The sequence below is a fragment of the Rhinolophus sinicus genome, chromosome 3 (genome assembly GCF_057876585.1).
Source record: "Rhinolophus sinicus isolate RSI-liver-muscle chromosome 3, RSI-T2T, whole genome shotgun sequence".
Lineage (NCBI taxonomy): Eukaryota > Metazoa > Chordata > Mammalia > Chiroptera > Rhinolophidae > Rhinolophus > Rhinolophus sinicus.
In genome coordinates, this window is record NC_142503.1 from 127,739,030 (window position 1) to 127,756,841 (window position 17,812).

Genomic DNA, 17,812 nt, shown 5'->3' on the forward strand with positions numbered 1-17,812 from the left:
AGGCAATACCCCTGTGAGTAGGAGGGATTTTCGCCTGAAGGAGAAGCCATAGCTATCCCAGTGACAATCACCAGGGAGGCTGTAGGCTGTGAAGAGTTTCCTGTCTCTTGACTGAGACCTGCCTAGGGAGTCCAATTCCTTCATTTTTTTTCTGGGCTTCAAGGAGTCTATTTATACTGAGGTCACTACCATTGGGGGGGGAAGTGGCTGCCTGACCCTCCTTGCTCCACACTCGCTCATGGCAATGGGGCAGGCTAAGCTATACTGGCTAATAAACAATCCCCAAATCTCAGTGACTTAGACCAATAAAAATTTATCGTTTGTGTCACAGTCCAGCGGAGGCTCTGTGGCACTCATGGGCAGCTTTTCATCAAGCAGAAAGTCAGGGATTCTGGCTGCTTCCATCTCGCAACTCCATCATTTCAGAATCCTTCACTTCCAACCATGCAAATAGGGGAGTCAAAGTTCTTGTGGGAAATCTGGGGGCCAGGCAGAGGCAGAAATTATTATATTGCTTCAACTTAATTGTCAGGGAGGATTCCTATATGTCCAGGAGAGGAAAGGGGATTGGTGAGCACCGAGCTAGTCTCTGTTATTCCTGCAGAGGCTTCAATTCCCGTGGTTATTACAAGTACATAGTGTTTTCAGGTCCCCTTGCAGGTCTATCTCCCTCCCCGTCACAGCGTACCAGCTTTCTTGATTTTTTTTAAAAAACCTTAATGATACTGATGTAGGATGTTCCTTAGTGATTGCCGGAGTTCGTCTCATGGAGCCGGAGAATGGATACATGGACCAGGGAGAGGCAAAAAATTACACAGGAAGATAGTTTATCATAGCAAGCAAAGAGTTACAGCTTCCGAGCGGGAGGGGGTACCCGAAGCTGGGATGCCCAAGAGCTAAGGCAAAAGCTTGTGTTTATATACCTTTGTTTCTACCTGGGAGGGGGATGTTGGGATGTGGGTGCCTATGGATACAATGTTTCCCAGACTCTACTGCTCAGCTTGGGGGAGACCATGGAAACAAACCCATTTGTCCCAGAGTATGATTGATGACAGTTTTGTCCTGGTACAGTTGCCTTGTGTCCTGTGTGTATTCTGTTTTTGCTCAGTCTACCAAGGAGTCTCTAACTGCCTGATTTCAGACTAACTAACCTGTCTCAATACCTGTTTACCAATGGCACATAAATATTCGAGACCTAATCCACTGTGTGATAACCCGGCCATCTCATATTGGTTGTTCCATAATGTTTGTTTAGTTGAATTAATGAAGAAGACTAAGGATGTTTGGAGTAGCTGTCTTCAAATCAGATTTGAAGAAAAGCCAGACTTAGGGCTCAGGCTGAATCAAAGGCAAGAAGAGATCACCAGTTATGCCTGCACCCAGAAATGCCTCCTGAAATTCTGGAATCTTGTGTGGCACAGAGAGTTCAGAGAACACGAGGAACTGTGGTCAACCACAGAAGCATGGAGTTCTGGCTTAAAGACAGTGACTTTTCCTCCTCCCCCGCCTTACACACAGGCCTGATTATGACCCCCCCTGTGTTTGACCAAACCCAGGGTTCATTATGTTAGTCCTCAACATCTGTTTTTATTTGGTTTGTCCCTGCGTGTGTTGGCCTGGGCTTCCTCCCCTGGACTGACCAGTACAGAAGATCTTTGCTGGTCCTTGTCACTGTGGAGGGAGGGTAGGTCCCTGAGGCCTGAGCTTGGCCAGGCTGAGCTCCCACATGTGCTGAATCACAAACCTTTCAGTAGCTGCCTGAATTATCAAAAAATCTGATCTGCCTGTTTTCTTGTCTGTGCTAGGTTATTACTACTACTAGCAATAAAGAGCTTTACCAATAAATGGAAAGACTTGGGACTTGACAGTGTCCTGTTTACCTCTCCTTGGTGAGAGGTTTGGTTCTATGTATTTTTGTACCCACGCCCTCCCCTCTGCTGCTGAGGGCTATAGTCTGTGGTGGCGTATTCTTCCTGGCACATTTGAAAGGGGGGTGGAATGGGCAGTTTCTTTTCTTTCTTTTTCCTTTTTTGGGTTTTCACTATTTATTTATGACACGTATTCCACATCCGTGATTCTCTCCAGTCAGAAGCTACTTGAGATAATGCTGAGGGCCTTGGCCAGTCGGAGAGTGGAGGCATCTGACTCACCCACCCTGCAAATGGCCCCACAGATAGCATCGGTTTTAAAGTAGCCACTGAACCTGCCTGTCACCTTGTTATCCTCAGCCATGTTTCTCTGGATGGACATGTGTTCCTTGGAGCCAATGAGGCGTTTGCTGGTGGAGCCTTTGCAAGTACAGGTCCACGACCTCGCCAGCGTCGTGCTGTATGTGGCGGCCATGCCTGGTGCCACCATGACCTGGGGAGTTTCTTGATTTATTTCTTCAGCTCTGTAACCTGAGACCAGGTTGCACCAACACAAACTTCTGATACCAACAAGACAATAGGGCTAAATGCTGTCTTCCTCTTGTCACAAACAGTCCTCTTGTCTGTGCCGAAGCTCAGGCTGATTGAAGTGCTTCACATGTTATAAACCACTCTTCTAACTCGGATGTGGTGTTTTCTGCTGTTTTACTAGAGTGAATGTTACTGAGTGCAGTCCCAGTGGCCATTCCCATGACTCTCAGTCATGACTCTTATGGAATGGGGCTACTTGTTTTTATCAAGAACAGGGGAGTTTGTGTGTCATATGGAGACCCTTCTCAGTTCTCCTGGACCCATCTTGTCTGGATCCATCTTTCTTCTGTAGTTAGCACAACCTCTGAACAAGTCAGCCTCCTGAAGTTGACCTCTGGGCTCACTCCATAAAAGATCTGGCCAAAGGTCTTAGCTCTATCTTTCTTTCATGTCCATGGAAATAGCATATACCTCTTACCCCTGATTTAGGGCACTGCCCACACTCTTGCTCTGGTGCTCATTCTCCTCTACTTGAGTCCTTATGTCATGGGCCTCTCTCCTCTAAGTCTCATCAATGTTGAAGTTAATAGGAGGAGTAATGACAGTACTCAGGAGAAGTAATAGATACATAATGTAAGAGGAGGTATGGAAAAACTTAAAAAACAAAACAAAACCATCCAGGAGAGCATAAAATCCAAGGTTAGCCATATTTAGGTAAAGACTATGAAAAACATGGGAACCATTTTTAAAATTATTTTTTAAAAAATATTAAAGACATATATATGCCTAATTTAAAAAATGAAATAGTCCAGAAAAATATCAAATGAAAGGTAAAATCTCTAGTCCTCTTCTATTTTCAGTTCTTCCAGAGGCTAGAGATTAGGAAAAACTAAAAAGCTGGATCATTACTTCATTTTTTAGACTATATAAATTACACATAAATCAAGTTGTTTGATATTTAAATGAAACTATAAAAGTGCTAGAGGAAAATATAAGATAATATATATATATTTAAAAACATTAACATAGGACACTTTCTCTTTCTAGTAAATTTATTAACACCAGAATTACCTTTTGTTCCACATTGTTTTGGTAGACTCATCAGTGAAACCATCTAGGCTTGAGGTTTTTCTGTGGGAAGATTTTGATTACTAATTCAATATCTTTAATCATTATAGGATGGGTTAGTTTTCTTTTTCTTCTTGAGTCATCTTTGAAAACTTACTTTTTTCTAGGAATCTGTCCACTTCACTTAAATTTTCATATTTATTAACATAATATCTCATAATATTTTTAATGTCTGACCTCTCTATTATTCCCCTTTTTTTATGCCTGATATCAACTATTTTCCATGATTTCCTTTTTTCTTAATCATTCCAGATTTTGTCAATTTTACTGAGTCTTTTCAAAGAACTCTTGGTTTCCTTTATCCTTCTGTGACATGTTTTCTATTTTGTTAATTTCCACTCACATTTTCATTATATTCTTGTTTATACTTTATTTGGATTTATTTTATGTATTTTTTTCTGGCTTCTTATGGTGGATGCTTATTTCATTAATTTTTGGCTTTTCTAATATAAACACTGTAGGTATAACTTTCCCTGTACATACTGTTTTAACTGCTTTTGGCAAGTTTAAATAAGTGACATTTTTACTTATTATTTACTTCTAAATATTTTCTAATTTCCTTATAATGTCTTCTTCTAATTAAAGTCATTTAGAAGTATATTCTTAATTTCCCAGCACATAGGAATAGTATAATTCTCTTTTTATTATTGATTTCCAGCTGGGTTGCACTATAATAAAAGAACACACTCGATACAATTTCAATAATTTGAAAAAATTTTGCAACTTACTTTTTGGTCTAGAACATGGTCAATTTTTAATGTGTGTTGTGTGTGCTGGGTATGATCTCATATAGGACCATTAAATCTATTTTGTTACTCACATTATTTAAATCTTCTATATTCACAGTGACTTTTTGATTTGCTTGTTCTATCAGTTACCAAGAGAAGTATATAGATATTTTCTACATGATTGTTGATTCTCCTTGTATTTCTGTCAAAGTTTCTTTTATGCTTTGGGGGTTATGTTTTAGGTCTATGTAAGTTAAAAATTTGTGTATCTTCTTGTTGAGTTAAATCTTTTTGAATAAAGTTACCTTCTTTATACCTAACATATATTTTTTGCTATAGTCTTTTTTTGTTTAGTATTTACATGTGTGCAAAAAAAGGGTTAACTCAGCAGGCCTGGGTGGTGAAACTACACATTCCAAAAAAAAAAAAAAAGCCCTGTTTTCAGGACTGGTCTATGACTGCTTCCTGAAGGATAACCTTGGAATATTTTGCCTGATAAGAGTGTTTTCTGTGCCTGAAGCCTTGGGACACACTGTGTTAGTTTGACCTCTAGAGTGTTGGAGACTGAGTAGCTAAAATCAGCCATGTGATAAGCACCCCTAGGTTCATGGCAGCATTATTTACAATACCTAAGACATGGAAGCAACCTAGGTGGCCATCGATAGACAAATGGATAAACAAGATGTGGTACATATTACAATGGAATATTACTCGGCCATAAAGAGAATGAAATCTTGCCATTTACAACAACATGGATAGACCTAGAGGAAATTATGTTAAGTGAAATGAATCAGATAGAAAAAGACAAATACCAAATGGTTTCACTTACGTGTGGAGTCTAAAAAACAAAATAAATGAACAAACAAAATAGAAATAAACTCATAGATACAGAAAACATTTGGATGGTTGCTAGATGGGAGGGGAGTTGAGGGGGTGGGTGAAAAAATGGAAGGGATTAAGAAGCACAAATTGCCATTTATGGAAACAGTCACAGGGATGTAAAGTACAGCGTAGGGAATATAGTCAATAATATTGTAATAACTATGTATGGTGTCAGATGGGTACTAGACTTATGGGATGATCACTTTGTAAGTTAAATAATTGTCTGATGACTATGTTGTACACCTGAAGCTAATATAATACTGTATGTCAACTGTAATTGAAAAATACAGATAAATAAATAAAATAAAATCAGTCATGTAAGTGCTTCATGACTGCCCCCCAGTGCAAACTCTGGCCAGACACCAAGTCTTGAGTGAGCTTCCGTGGTTGGCAACACTTGACATATATTGTCAATACTGTTGCTAGGAGAATTGAGCATGTCCCCATATGATTTCATTATGACGAGACACCTGGAAGCTTATACCTGGTTGCTTTGCAGCTTTATCCCATTTGCCTTTTCCCTTTGCTGATTTTAATCTGTATCCTTTCTCTGTAATAAATTATGAGAATAACAGCTTTTCTGAGTCCTGTGGGTCTCAGATAAATGAATTATTGAACCCACGATTGAGGGTAATCTTGGGGCTCCTGAACACAATATGATATATCCTTTTCCATGCTTTTACTTTCAACCTTCTTATATACTTTAAAAAAAAAAAAGATTTTATTTTTAATTTTCATATGTGTTTATTTTATTTTTAAAGTTTCATATGTGTTTATTGTTGACAGACTATGGTTAGACTCCTTCCTTCCTTCCTTCCTTCCTTCCTTCCTTCCTTCCTTCCTTCCTTCCTTCCTTCCTTCCTTCCCTCCCTCCCTCCCTCCCTCCCTCCTTTACTTTCTTCCTTCTCCAGTTTGATAATTTTTTTCTTTTAAGTAGAGCATTCAGTCCATTTACACTAATGTATATATTTGGGTTTATTTCCATCCTCCTATTTTGTATTTTCCACTTATCTTAAGTGTTTGCTATTTTCTTTTCTTTCTTAATTCTTTTGCTGTGTTAATTGATTTCAAGTTTTTTTCAAAATGTGTCAGAAATCCACCAAAAAAAAAAAGTTGATATTTTGACTATTTTATGCGTTTAATAATAACAATTTGAGCTGCTTTGTATACAAATGGCATTATTTTTATGTATAAAAATTTCCTATTGTTACTCATTCTTGAAATATACAAAAATATAGAAAAATGTACATCTGCTTCCCTAAACTTCCTTTCTGGAACACTGACAGGATTTTTTATATTTTACTTTTGAGTGATAATTCTCAAAACAAGGAACAACACAGATTTCTGGATTTCCAGGACACATAGCACAATAATACCGTGTTTCCCCGAAAATAAGACCTAACTGGACAATCAGCTCTAATGCATCTTTTGGAGCAAAAATTAGTATAAGACCCGGTCTTATTTTACTATATTATAAGACCGGGTCTTAATATCATGTAATATAATATAATACCGGGTCTTATATTAATTTTTGCTCCAAAAGGCGCATTAGAGCTGATTGTCCAGTTAGGTCTTATTTTCGGGGAAACAGGGTACGTGGTTTGTTTTCGTTTGCAAATACCTTTCCCTTTTTTTGCACATTGTGAGGGCATAATGCTGCACGCGCAGCAATTAGGCTGCTTTTTCTTGTCCTCAAATTGCCTAGGAAAATGGCGCTCTGTCAGCCTAATTTCTTTTGGTGCAGACATCCTGCAACCCCTTTTTTCCCCATCTTTTCTTGATAATCGATAATCCATCTATAACTTTTCCCCTGAATTTCCGCTGGCTCAATTTATTGTTAGGATTTTGAATGTTGTAACATAGATAGCCATTTACTAGAGACACTTCAATGAGAAAATGCCATATACGGTTTGATACCACTTCTCAGACTTCATATCAAAAGGAAAAGTGACACAGAGTTGATCAAAACAATCAACTCCACCCATAAATGCACTGTACAGAATTGGAATATTTGGTTTCAACACAGTTCTCATTTCCTGTTTTGATCTTACATGCATTTCACTGACACCACCATTCCCATCAGAGGAGATATATTAACTCTCCTTGTATCCTGCCAAGTGCAAGCAAGCACTGATTGATCATGATTTCCCTACATTACCAGGAGGTCACCACTCTTTAGTTTGCCAATCCTCATATCTGAAGGTAGTCCTGTCCTATTGGCACGCATTGTACCACATGCTCCAATTTTTTTCAATCTTAAACTCTCAAAAAGTTCTACACTTGAATAAAAATTGTACAAATTACATGTCCCTTGCCTTCAAATCCATTCAGCAAACTGGACATCACCCCTGCTCCCAATCCAACCTTCCTATCTTGTGATGAATCTTTGCCTGTATATACATCAAACCGCAACAGAAATCCTGTTCATGCATCACAGAGTGACCAAATCTTTATGCCCCACTTTCTACTTGGTTTACTGGGAAGATATTACTTGAAAAATACACGCCCCTTGAATTTCAACATGGACTCATCCACACACAATTCATTATTGCTATTATAGGTGGAAATATATGTATCCTTCACTAAATCTATTATGGGTTTGATTTTTGCAAACCAATCAGTCTTAGAAGATTCAGCATCATTGGAAAAATGAAGGAAGGACCTTTAGTTGATATTCATCCCTTCTAAAAACAGTGTTGGGGAGGCCAGTTAGCTCAGTTGGTTAGACCACGAGCTCTTAAGAACAAGGTTGCTGGTTCAATTCCCACATGGGCCAGTGAGCTGCGTTACCTCCCACTTCTGCAACTAGATAGACAATGGCAACTGGACTTGGAGATGAGCTGCACCCTCCACAACTAGATTGAAGGACAACGACTTGAGTTGGAGCTGATGGGCCCTGGAGAAACACAGTTACCCAATAAAATTTTAAAAAATAAATAAAAACAAAAACAGTGTTAAAACTAGGAGTTCGAGTTAATTAGTCGGTATCCTGAAAGTATTACTTTTGGCTTGTGTACCAACCCCATCCCAACACGCAGCACTCACAGACTTCTGGCCCTAGATTCAAGTACCTGAGAATATACTTGAACTCTGCAGTAGAAGGAAAAGTTTTTTTTTGTGTGTGTGTTGTTTTTTTTTGAGCTCTTGGGGTAAACTAGAATGCCACAGTCAGCAGATGGAAATATTCATTCAGATATATCTGACCGTCATGGCAAAAGGGTTATTAACTTTATTTTGAATTGATTTTTTTTTTAACAGGACTTTATTGGGGAACAGTGTGTACTTCCAGGCCTTTTTTCCAAGTCAAGTTGTTGTCCTTTCAATCTTAGTTGTGGAGGGCGCAGCTCAGCTCCAGGTCCAAGCTCAGCTCAAGGTGCCGAGTTCAATCTTAGTTGCAGGGGGCGCTGCCCACCATCCCTTGCAGGACTCGAGGAGTTGAACTGGCAACCTTGTGGTTGAGAGCCCACTGGCCCATGTGGGGATCGAACCGGCAGCCTTCGGAGTTAGGAGCACGGAGCTCCAACCGCCTGAGCCACTGGGCCGGCCCAATTTTTTTTTTTAAAGTCATTTTCATTTTCTCTGTCTGTTAGTTGGTATATATCTCTGGTTTCATTTAGTGGTTACTTTAGAAATTACAATGCATTAGCTTAACTTTTAAATCTAAAATGAATAACTTTACCAGCCTCCTACTCTAGCTGGATAACTTCTGTTTGCCCTTCTATAGCCACTTTCCTCCCTTTCTTTCTCTGTTCTATGCCTTAGGAGACTGACCCATATGGATTGATCAACCGGCTCCCTTTCCCTCCGGCTGAGTATTTATTCCCTCCATTCCCTGTCTGCTAGGTCACAATGTGTAGGCTGGGACTCTCTATCTAAGTCCAGGTCTCCTGTCAGTTGGCCTACTTCTTATAGCTACCCTTTTTGGTTCCTACACAAGCTTCCTTTTCCTTTCCTTTGGGCTCAGAGATGGTGCTGGGTTCCCACTGTTGAGATATGTATGTATGTATGTATGTATGTATGTATGTATGTATGTACACACACACACACATATATATGCATATACATATATTTTAATTTTATTGGGGAAGAGTGTGTTTTTCCAGCTCCAAGTCAAGTTGTTGTTTTCAATCTAGTTGTGGAGGGCACAGCTCAGTGGCCCATGTGGGAATCAAACCGGAGACCTTGGTTTTATGAGCACTGCGCTCTAACAAACTGAGCAAACCGGCCCCCCCACTGTTGGTTTTCTTAAACGCTGACCACAGTACTGTAAATGGTACTTTCATTAAACCCTTCTCAAATTACTCAGTTTAGGGGCTGCTGGGTGGCTCAGTTGGTTAGAGTGTAGGGCTCATAACGCCAACGTTGCTGGTTCGATCCCCACATGGGCCAGTGAGCTATGCCCTCCACAACTAGACTGAAAACAATGACTTGACTTGGAGTTGAGCTGTGCCCTCCACAAATAGATTGAAAAATTACTTGACTTGGAGCTGATGGGTCCTGGAAAAACACACTGTTCCCCAATACTCCCTAATAAAAATTAAAAACAACAAAATTATTCAGTTTAAAAGTTTGTTGGTTTCTCACTAGGATCCTGACTGATACATAGACAATATAAGGACTTAAAATACTCTCCTCCCTTTCAACTTATATGTCATTCTATTTATTATTTTTCAAATCATGAAATCTTTTATTTATGTTACAATGAGTCAAAGTCCTACTCATACCTATTGTATTTTTAATATTTAATTGAGAAATGTAATATATATATAGAAAAAATATATAAAATGTAAATGTAGAGTTTAATTAAGTATTATAAAGCCAATGCCTTTATAATGATGACCCAGGCCATCATTATAAACAAGTAGGAAAACAAGTAGGACAAGTGAGACAAGGAAGAAAAGGGTCAACATTAATGTGCCGGTAATCACTGTGAGTAACAGGGTCTCATTCTTGCCTGAAAAACCAAGTGGGGAGCCTGGCATTGATCCACCACCTCCCATCTTCTGTTGCTTAGCGCTGCCTCTCCTCGTGTTAACTCCCTTGTACAACCAAACAGTCTCCCATGGTACTGGGGAGGTACAGGTGCTTGAGAAACTGTCAGGGTACCAGGAACTGCTCATAGCTGTAAATGAACTCAGAGTACACCCTTTCTAAATTCCCTTTACCTTGCTTAGCATGTCCTCTGGTCCAGGTTGCTGACCTACCAGGGTGGCCCAAGCCTTCATCCCTGAGGGCTCTGATCTCTTAGTAACCATGCTCTTTTTTAGGCTATGGTTCTTAATTACCAAAGTAAGAAAAACGAACACATTTAATGACAGTTTCATGCTGTAAACTTTCTTTTCTGATGTTCTTTATTATTTTACACTCTGACAATATTGAACTCAAAGTGTATATTTGGAGTAGAGGCTCCTCATTTATAGAAGTGTCCCAACAGGGTGGCCCCAGAGCCACAGGAGGCTTCCACACTGAGAGGCAAGCCTGAATTCTGAGCTCATGTTCTTCAGAGCTGAGCGGAGAATCCAGCCACCACGATATTCTCGCCGGTGATGTAGCTGGCATCTGGAGAGCACAGGAAGGACACGAGGCCTGCACAGTCCTCAGGCTGCCCTATCCTGGATGGAAAGAGAAGGTGGGGCCAAGAGAGATGACACCTCCCCATGAGACACCTCCCCTTGTCTCCTGTGGGATGTTGTGAAGTCAAGACCCCTATGGGGATGAGCAAAGGGCTGCAAGTGGAGATACGTGGGTTCTGCAGGGAGTTTTACTCATCCCAGGGCTCAGATCTCAGGAAGAGGAATGGGTAACAGCCTGCAGAGGGATGACATGTGATCTTTTATCCATCATGAAGGTTCTGAGGTTACAGTCCTGATCTACAAAGGACACTGCTTCACCTACAACTTACCTCTGTACGCCATAGATTCTCGTCATACTGTTCCAAAGGCTTGGGTCCTCACATAGCTAAAAGAAAAATCGAAAGATTAGTGCTGCTCATATCAGTGGAGTCAGGTTGGGCTCCACATCATGCAGACCTTTGTGGACAGGGTTCTGGGGGACAATCTGGGCTGGTCCTACACAGAGGACTGATACTGCTGCTGATGCAAAGGCTGTGGAGCAGAGTGTCAAGGGTTCTCAGGTGCAGGAATGAGGGCCCAGATCTCTGTGGGACATGGCCTGGTAGGGGAAGGTACCCTAGTGCTCAGTGAGGCAGGAGCAAGAGTTGATCTTCGTCCTCACCACTTGGCTGAAGTTTGTCTCAATGAATCCTGGCACCAGGCAGTTAACCCGGATGTTTTTTGGTGCCAACTCCACTGACAGGGTCTTGGTGAGTCCCAGAATGGCTGTTTTACTGACATTGTAGGCCCCTAGTTTCTGTGAAGAGAAAGGGAAGTAGATGGCATATATAGTAACCGGGGAGGAAAGTTTCAATTGGATTTCTAAGCCTGTACCTAGAAATATATCTCTTCAGTAGCAAGTGCAGAGATAGTGATAATGTCATAAAGAAAGGGTAAAAGGCTGCCATGGGTGTCCTTTCTGGAGAGAAAGATCTGAGATACTCATTGACAAATGTGCATGCAGGTGTGCCCCACCTAGCAAAGGCCTGTCATGGGATCTTCCTGGACTTCTCTGCTTTTCTCAGCAAATGGGGCTACATCTTTTCTTTTAATCTATAGCCATAGAAGTTCATACTTACAGCTTCTGGTATGTATGCTCCAACTGAGGAAACCAGAACCACAGAGCCTCCCCTAGGAAGAAAAATTGGGGATAAATACAGATGAAGCACATACAAATGGAGCAAATACAAACCAGTGGGGCACAGACAGAAGTGGAGATTTTGTACCATGAAAGTGAGCAAAAAGAGTTTAAGTCCAGATTAGAGCCCTTTTCTGCCTTCCTCCAGCCTATCTCCTCTGTCTTAGAGCAACCTGAGGGCCAGGACCAACTTTGTTTTCATGCCACACTTGGGCGCTCAATGTCCATTAAGAAGTACTAGTGTGGACAATTTTATGAAATGCAGCCAACGCTTTCCTTTATTCTAGGCTATTGTCTCTTTTCTGGCTTTGAGGGTGTTTTATACCAGGCATGTTTAGGAGTAATATTAAAAGTATTTCCCAGTGGATCCTTTGGAATCTCAATCCCAGGAGCCCCACGTTCCCCCACATCCCTGTCCCCAAATCCTCTGCAAGTTTCCCTCAAGGATTCTCAGTGCTTCATCACTTACCAAGTCTAATGACCCTTGTTCAGGCCTCACCTCTCTACACTCTGGTTTCCTGTCACATCAAATACTGTAGACTAAAATTCCCTTTCTGGAACCTGTTTGGTTCTCTTGAGAAATCTGTACTCCTGCCTCTCTTTTTTCCTCTACCTACTCATTCCCTTTCCCTCAGTGCCTCTTCTGTCTAGGCCTGTGAATCAAGATATTTTTTTGTCCCTCAGGTGTTTTCATGCTCTTTTAATTTAGAAAGAAGATAAACTATGCCTAAAATAATTATAACAAACAATCATATGATTTTCACCCTTGCTCCCTGAATACGGACAAAATTCCTATCACAATATTCAAGGCTGTCCATAATTTAGCAACATCCTGCTTTCCAGCCTTGTCTCTAACCTCTTCCCTTCACTCACCCATGGTTCTATAGGTTGTTATGTGCAACACACACAGAGAAGCAACTATGGAGGAAGGTGATGGAGGACATGGCTGGTCCAAGACTTAAGAAGTGCTGAGAGATTGAGTAGGATTGGGAAACTCCACTACTCTTGTTATAGGAAGACTACAGGGTGCCTCAGAGCCATCAGTCTGGACTTTTGTGCCCTGACTTGCTGCATGCAGCCCAAGAGAGGCTACTTCTAGTTTCCCAATTCCAGGACGGTTGTGGGAACTCCAGGCCTTCCTGTCATTAGGATCCCACTTCTCTCTTCCATGAGAGTCCCTGCCTGATTTATGGGCTCTCTAGAAACTGGGGAATAATGGAAGAAGACAGATTTTTTTTCTCTTTGGTGACCTAGAAATATGAAGTCAAGCTTTCACTATTCTAGAGGAAGCATTTGCATTTCTCTGATTTCAGGACAGCTGTGGGGCCTCTGGGCCTTTCTGGCTGTAGATTCCCATCCTTCTTCCAGTAGAGTCCTTCCCCGACTCCCTGGGCACTCTAGATATGAGAGAATGACATTAATGGGTAGAATTCTTTTGTTTGTTTAGCTGACCCAGATTCTGAAAGTCAAACTCTCACTTCTCTTACATTACTGGCTCAATCGAGCCTGTTGCCCAGAGTGAAGGTCTAAGTCAACATCTGGACCCTCTCACTCTAGCTGCTCTGCTCCACATTTGACACCAAATGTCTTCCTCCCTACCTCCTTCCCTGCCCTCACCTCCTCTTCTCCATATGGGGCAGCAGCTGGCTCAGCAGCAGGGCTGGGGCCTTCACATTGACGGACAGGATCTGAAATCAGAGCAAATGAGGGTGGGGGAGAGGAGACATTCAGTCCAGTGCATGTTCTCATACCAAATTAGAACGTGGGCATGATGGCTTCTGACAATGAAAAGTGGGGAGAGTGCTGCCTTTCTTTGACATACATGGCAAGGAGGCATCCTGAAGATGCAGGAATATGGGGATCAGGTTGACTCTATCGGCAAAAGACCCCAGAGTCTGCTAGATGTCATCCTATTTCTCCAAGGGCACAAGTTGGGAAGGGATGTTCCATCCAGGTCTGAAGAGGCATCAACTAGCTGAGTCTGGGGAATACTGGTGTTATAATCTGAATTGTGTACCCCTCAAATTTCTATGTTAAAGCCCTAACACCTAGTACCTCAGAATGTGACCTTATTGGGAAATAGGGTCATTGCAGGTGTACTTAAGATGAGATCATAGGATGGGCCCTAATTCAAAATGAATAATGTCCTAAAAAGGGGAAGTTTGAGCGCGTGTGCATGTGTGCGCATACACACACACACACACACACACACACACACACACACACACACACAGAAACACCATGTGAAGATGAAGGCAGCGATGGAGTGATACTTCTATAAGCCAAGTAATACCAAGGATGGCCAGCAAACTACCAGTAGCTAAGGGAGAGGTATGGAACAGATTCTCTCACAGTTCTCAGAAGGAACCAACCCTGCCAATGCCTTGGTCTTGGATTTCTGACCTCCAGACTGTAAGACAATAAATTTCTGTGGTTTAAGCCACTTGGTTTGTGGTGGCTTTGTTACGGTAGCCCTAAGAAATTAATACAGCTGGATTTCAAGTTTCTAGCCTTGGGCATGAAGCATTCTTGGGCAAGGAAGACAGTCATTCCCTTCTCTGTGCCCCACACTTATTGTGATTATTTGGTTCTTTGTTGGACCCTCCCTGCAGACTGGGAGCTCCTGGACAGTGGGGACCAGAACTACAGTTCAGACACTCTTACCTCCATCTCAGAAATGGGGAATTGAGGGTCAGAGTTCAGGTACCTGGCCTTGCTCTGAGCTGGTGAGTCTGTGAGAGGAGGGTGGATTTTGGGGAGCCAAGGTGGAGAGAGGATCACACAGAGGATGTGGATGGCGTCCAGCCCTCCCCACCTGGCTTCCCCAGTCCTCACCTTGTCCCAGACTTGCTCACTGCTTCCCAAGGTACTTCCCACCAAGGGATTGACCCCTGCCACACACACCATGATGTCGACACCCCCATAGTGTTCCAAGGCCTTTGGGGAGAAGGAGACAATGAAGATGAGGGTCAGGGAGCAAAAGAAGTTTCCTGCTGCAGTGGGAGGTGATTCCTATTTACTGTCCCCGAGATTATGCCTGGTCAAATCCAGGAGGGGACCACACCAAGTGAGGGCAGAGAGCCATCTCTCCTCATCAGACTCAAAACATCTCTCTCTGCCTGGCTTTGTGAACCTGTTCAGATGTGTGGTGGGCCTCTTGAGTGAGACTAATGCCAAACACACGGTCAGTCTTTCATTTCTGTGCTTTTGCACTTGATCAGGTTATGTTTTTAAAAATAACCATTCTTCCTCCTTCTACACACACATCCCCCTCCTCTCCCCCCTCACCGTGGCCACCAGCCGCTCCCGGTCCTCAGCTTTCCCCACGTGGCACACGGTGCCCGTCACGCTCAACTCTTCCCCCTGCAGTGCTGCCACAGCCCGGTCCACATTCTGCTGCTTCCGGCTGCTGACCACCACGTGGGCCCCGTCCTGGGCCAGACGCCTGGCGATGGCGAAGCCGATCCTGGGGTCAGAGATGCAGAGGATGTGAGAACTGAACCTTGGGCTGAGCCCCTCTTTTGGGGCTGTTTTCTTGTCTCCGAATCCTTGTCCCCACCCCTTGTATTTGGATTCTCTCCACAGCCCAGGGGCTGATGAACCCTTTCTCTTCCTATGATGGTCGGAGGATAGGAAGTAATGTGGTGAGTCAGAGCATGGGCGAACAGCCCCAGCATCACCTGTCACCCTGTGGACCCCCAACGTAGAGCACTCACCCATTTGTGGACCCAGTGATCACTGCGACCTTATTGGCCAGTTTCCCCTTGTCATTGGCTCTGCTGCTGATGCTCCTCAGAAAGAGTGAGGCTGCAAGTGTCAGGGATCCCCTCCTGGCCTGGGCCACTGACTTAAACATGCTGGCGTCTGTCCGGTCTCCCTCTAGATGGACTTAGCCCGAGGACGTCTGCTTTGCAAGTGATGACAGATGCCAGGTGGAGCTCCCCATTTAATAGCACGGTGGGCCCTCTCTGGTAGCTGAGTTCACTACCGCCTTCTGCCCCTGGCCACCTCCTCACAGCCTGCCTCTATCAGGACGCTCCACCCTGCCCTTCAAGGCTCCGCCCTGACCCCCAGCTCCTGGCTCTGAGATTGGAACACAATTGACACGCAGCAGTATTTTCTAAGAAACTAAACATTGTTTGCTTACTTTAAAATGCCTATACATATGACTTGTGCTTAAGTACACTGCTTAAAACATTGTCTATCTCCTAGTTTCAAAACTGTGTTTGGCTTACAAAGACTTTTTAAGAGCTGGAAAGCAGAAGTGAGGTGGGGCTGCGGCCATGTTGCTTCTGTTTCCTCGCTGAAGGCTGGATGCGCAGTGGCTTGTTGTTTGCAGCCTTGACCACTCCTGGCTTCTGCCTATCTCCTTGCCTAGTGTGTGCTCCGTTGCAGCATCATATCCCGGAGGACCCAAGCTATAAGGTCGGGCAGCCTGGGGAGCTGGAATGTTGCTGATGCACCAATCTACCTCACTGTGCTGGGCGCAGGCCTAGACTTGGGAGATGACACAGAATAAGCAAGACCCAGGCCCTGCCTTCTCAGTGGGGAGGCAGGCTGTGAACAAAGAAATACACAGCATGTGGCAGTCAGATAAGTGCTGGGTGGAAAAGTCAGGCAGGTTTAGGGTGGAAAGGCAATGGCATGCTGCTTTACAAGGGGGTCAGAGAAGGCTTTTGGAGGAGGTGACTTTGGAGCGGAGACCCAGATGATGTGGGTGGGAGGCAGCCTTGTGAGTGCTGGGACTCGAACCTGGTTGGTGTGAAGTCCCGTGTTCTCTTGTCTACGCCTCTGTCACGCCTCTGTGCAAAAATAATCCCAGTACCAGAGCAAGCAGTGGTCGCACACTGTTTGTTCATGAAGCCCTGGAAGAATTTTGAAAAGTTAGTTCAACACTCACACATTCTTGCATTAACATCTAAATTTAAATCACTGTAAAGGAAGTAATTTCTGGCATACTTAAAATATTCATATTTTGAAACAAAACTTCTATCACTCTTCTAAATGTAACCAATAGAGCCTACATACCATAGTAATGTGATACCTGTCATTATTGGTTTTAAAAATACATGAATATCTGGTTCCCAGCTTCATACGGGTAGCTAAGCATGGATTTTGGCCCAGGTGTCTTCTTCTGGAGCCAACGGCTGTGACAGCAGCTTCTGATCCCTCAGTTGCCTGATTGTGGCTGAACTAGGAACTGCCTTGGCAAGTCACTTCTGCTGTGGCATCTGGGGATCAAGCCTTTCCCAATGCTGGCATCTGCTTTCTTTTTAAAAAAAAAGTTTTTGTTTTGTTTTTTTGTAAAGTATACATAACATGAAATTTACTGGTAAACATTTTTAAGTGCAGAGTTCTGTTGCGTTAAGTATAATACATTCACATTGTTGTGCAATCATCACCCCATCCACCTCCAGAGCTTTTTCATCTTCCCCGGCTGAAACTCTGTGCCCATTAAATAGTAACTACCCTCTCTCCTCTCTTCCCCCTACATCTTGTTTTCTTTTACAAAAGCATTTTTGTAAAGTGTCAGAATCTTCTCATCCAATAAAACGTTTACCACACATTAAACAGAAATAAATTTCCCATACGGGAACTAATGACCGACAACTTGCTAACGTTCAGTCAATGTGCAGATGTGCAGGAATCCTGTCCCCCAGCTCCATCTATCTTGCACCCTGACCATTAACACACTAAGGTGCTCCCCCAAAGTGTTCACAGTTACAAGGTGAAACAGATTTCACTGCCTTTTGAAGGAGGTGGTTGAACTTCTGTTTCAGAAGCCTCTCTGAATTCCCTGGTCTACCTGTCGTCTGCTGAAGACAGCCTGATGTGGTAGCAAGAAAAATGGAAAATGAGTCAAGAGGTCTGATTTATTCACTTGTCCCCGCCACTAATTAGATGTCTCCTTTTGGCTAGATCACT

At 42.9% G+C, this 17,812-nt stretch overlaps 2 protein-coding genes and 1 pseudogene across 3 annotated transcripts in view; 1 reads left to right on the forward strand and 2 right to left on the reverse strand.

Moving 5' to 3' along the window:
* Window positions 1-17,812, forward strand: part of LOC109458300 (dehydrogenase/reductase SDR family member 2, mitochondrial-like) — a 104,397-nt gene that overhangs the window by 50,742 nt on the left and 35,843 nt on the right. The gene's annotated exons all lie outside the window — the stretch shown is intronic.
* LOC109436087 (small ribosomal subunit protein eS21 pseudogene) lies at window positions 2,086-7,364 on the reverse strand (annotated as a pseudogene).
* Window positions 10,470-17,132, reverse strand: LOC109436122 (dehydrogenase/reductase SDR family member 2, mitochondrial-like). The gene is made up of 8 exons (XM_019714445.3): window positions 15,604-17,132; window positions 15,176-15,353; window positions 14,723-14,824; window positions 13,505-13,575; window positions 11,829-11,880; window positions 11,372-11,506; window positions 11,040-11,095; window positions 10,470-10,749 (listed from the first exon to the last, which is right to left on the reverse strand). The coding sequence occupies exons 1-8, from the start codon at window positions 15,741-15,743 to the stop codon at window positions 10,638-10,640; spliced, it is 846 nt and encodes a 281-aa protein (XP_019570004.3). The 5' UTR covers window positions 15,744-17,132; the 3' UTR covers window positions 10,470-10,637.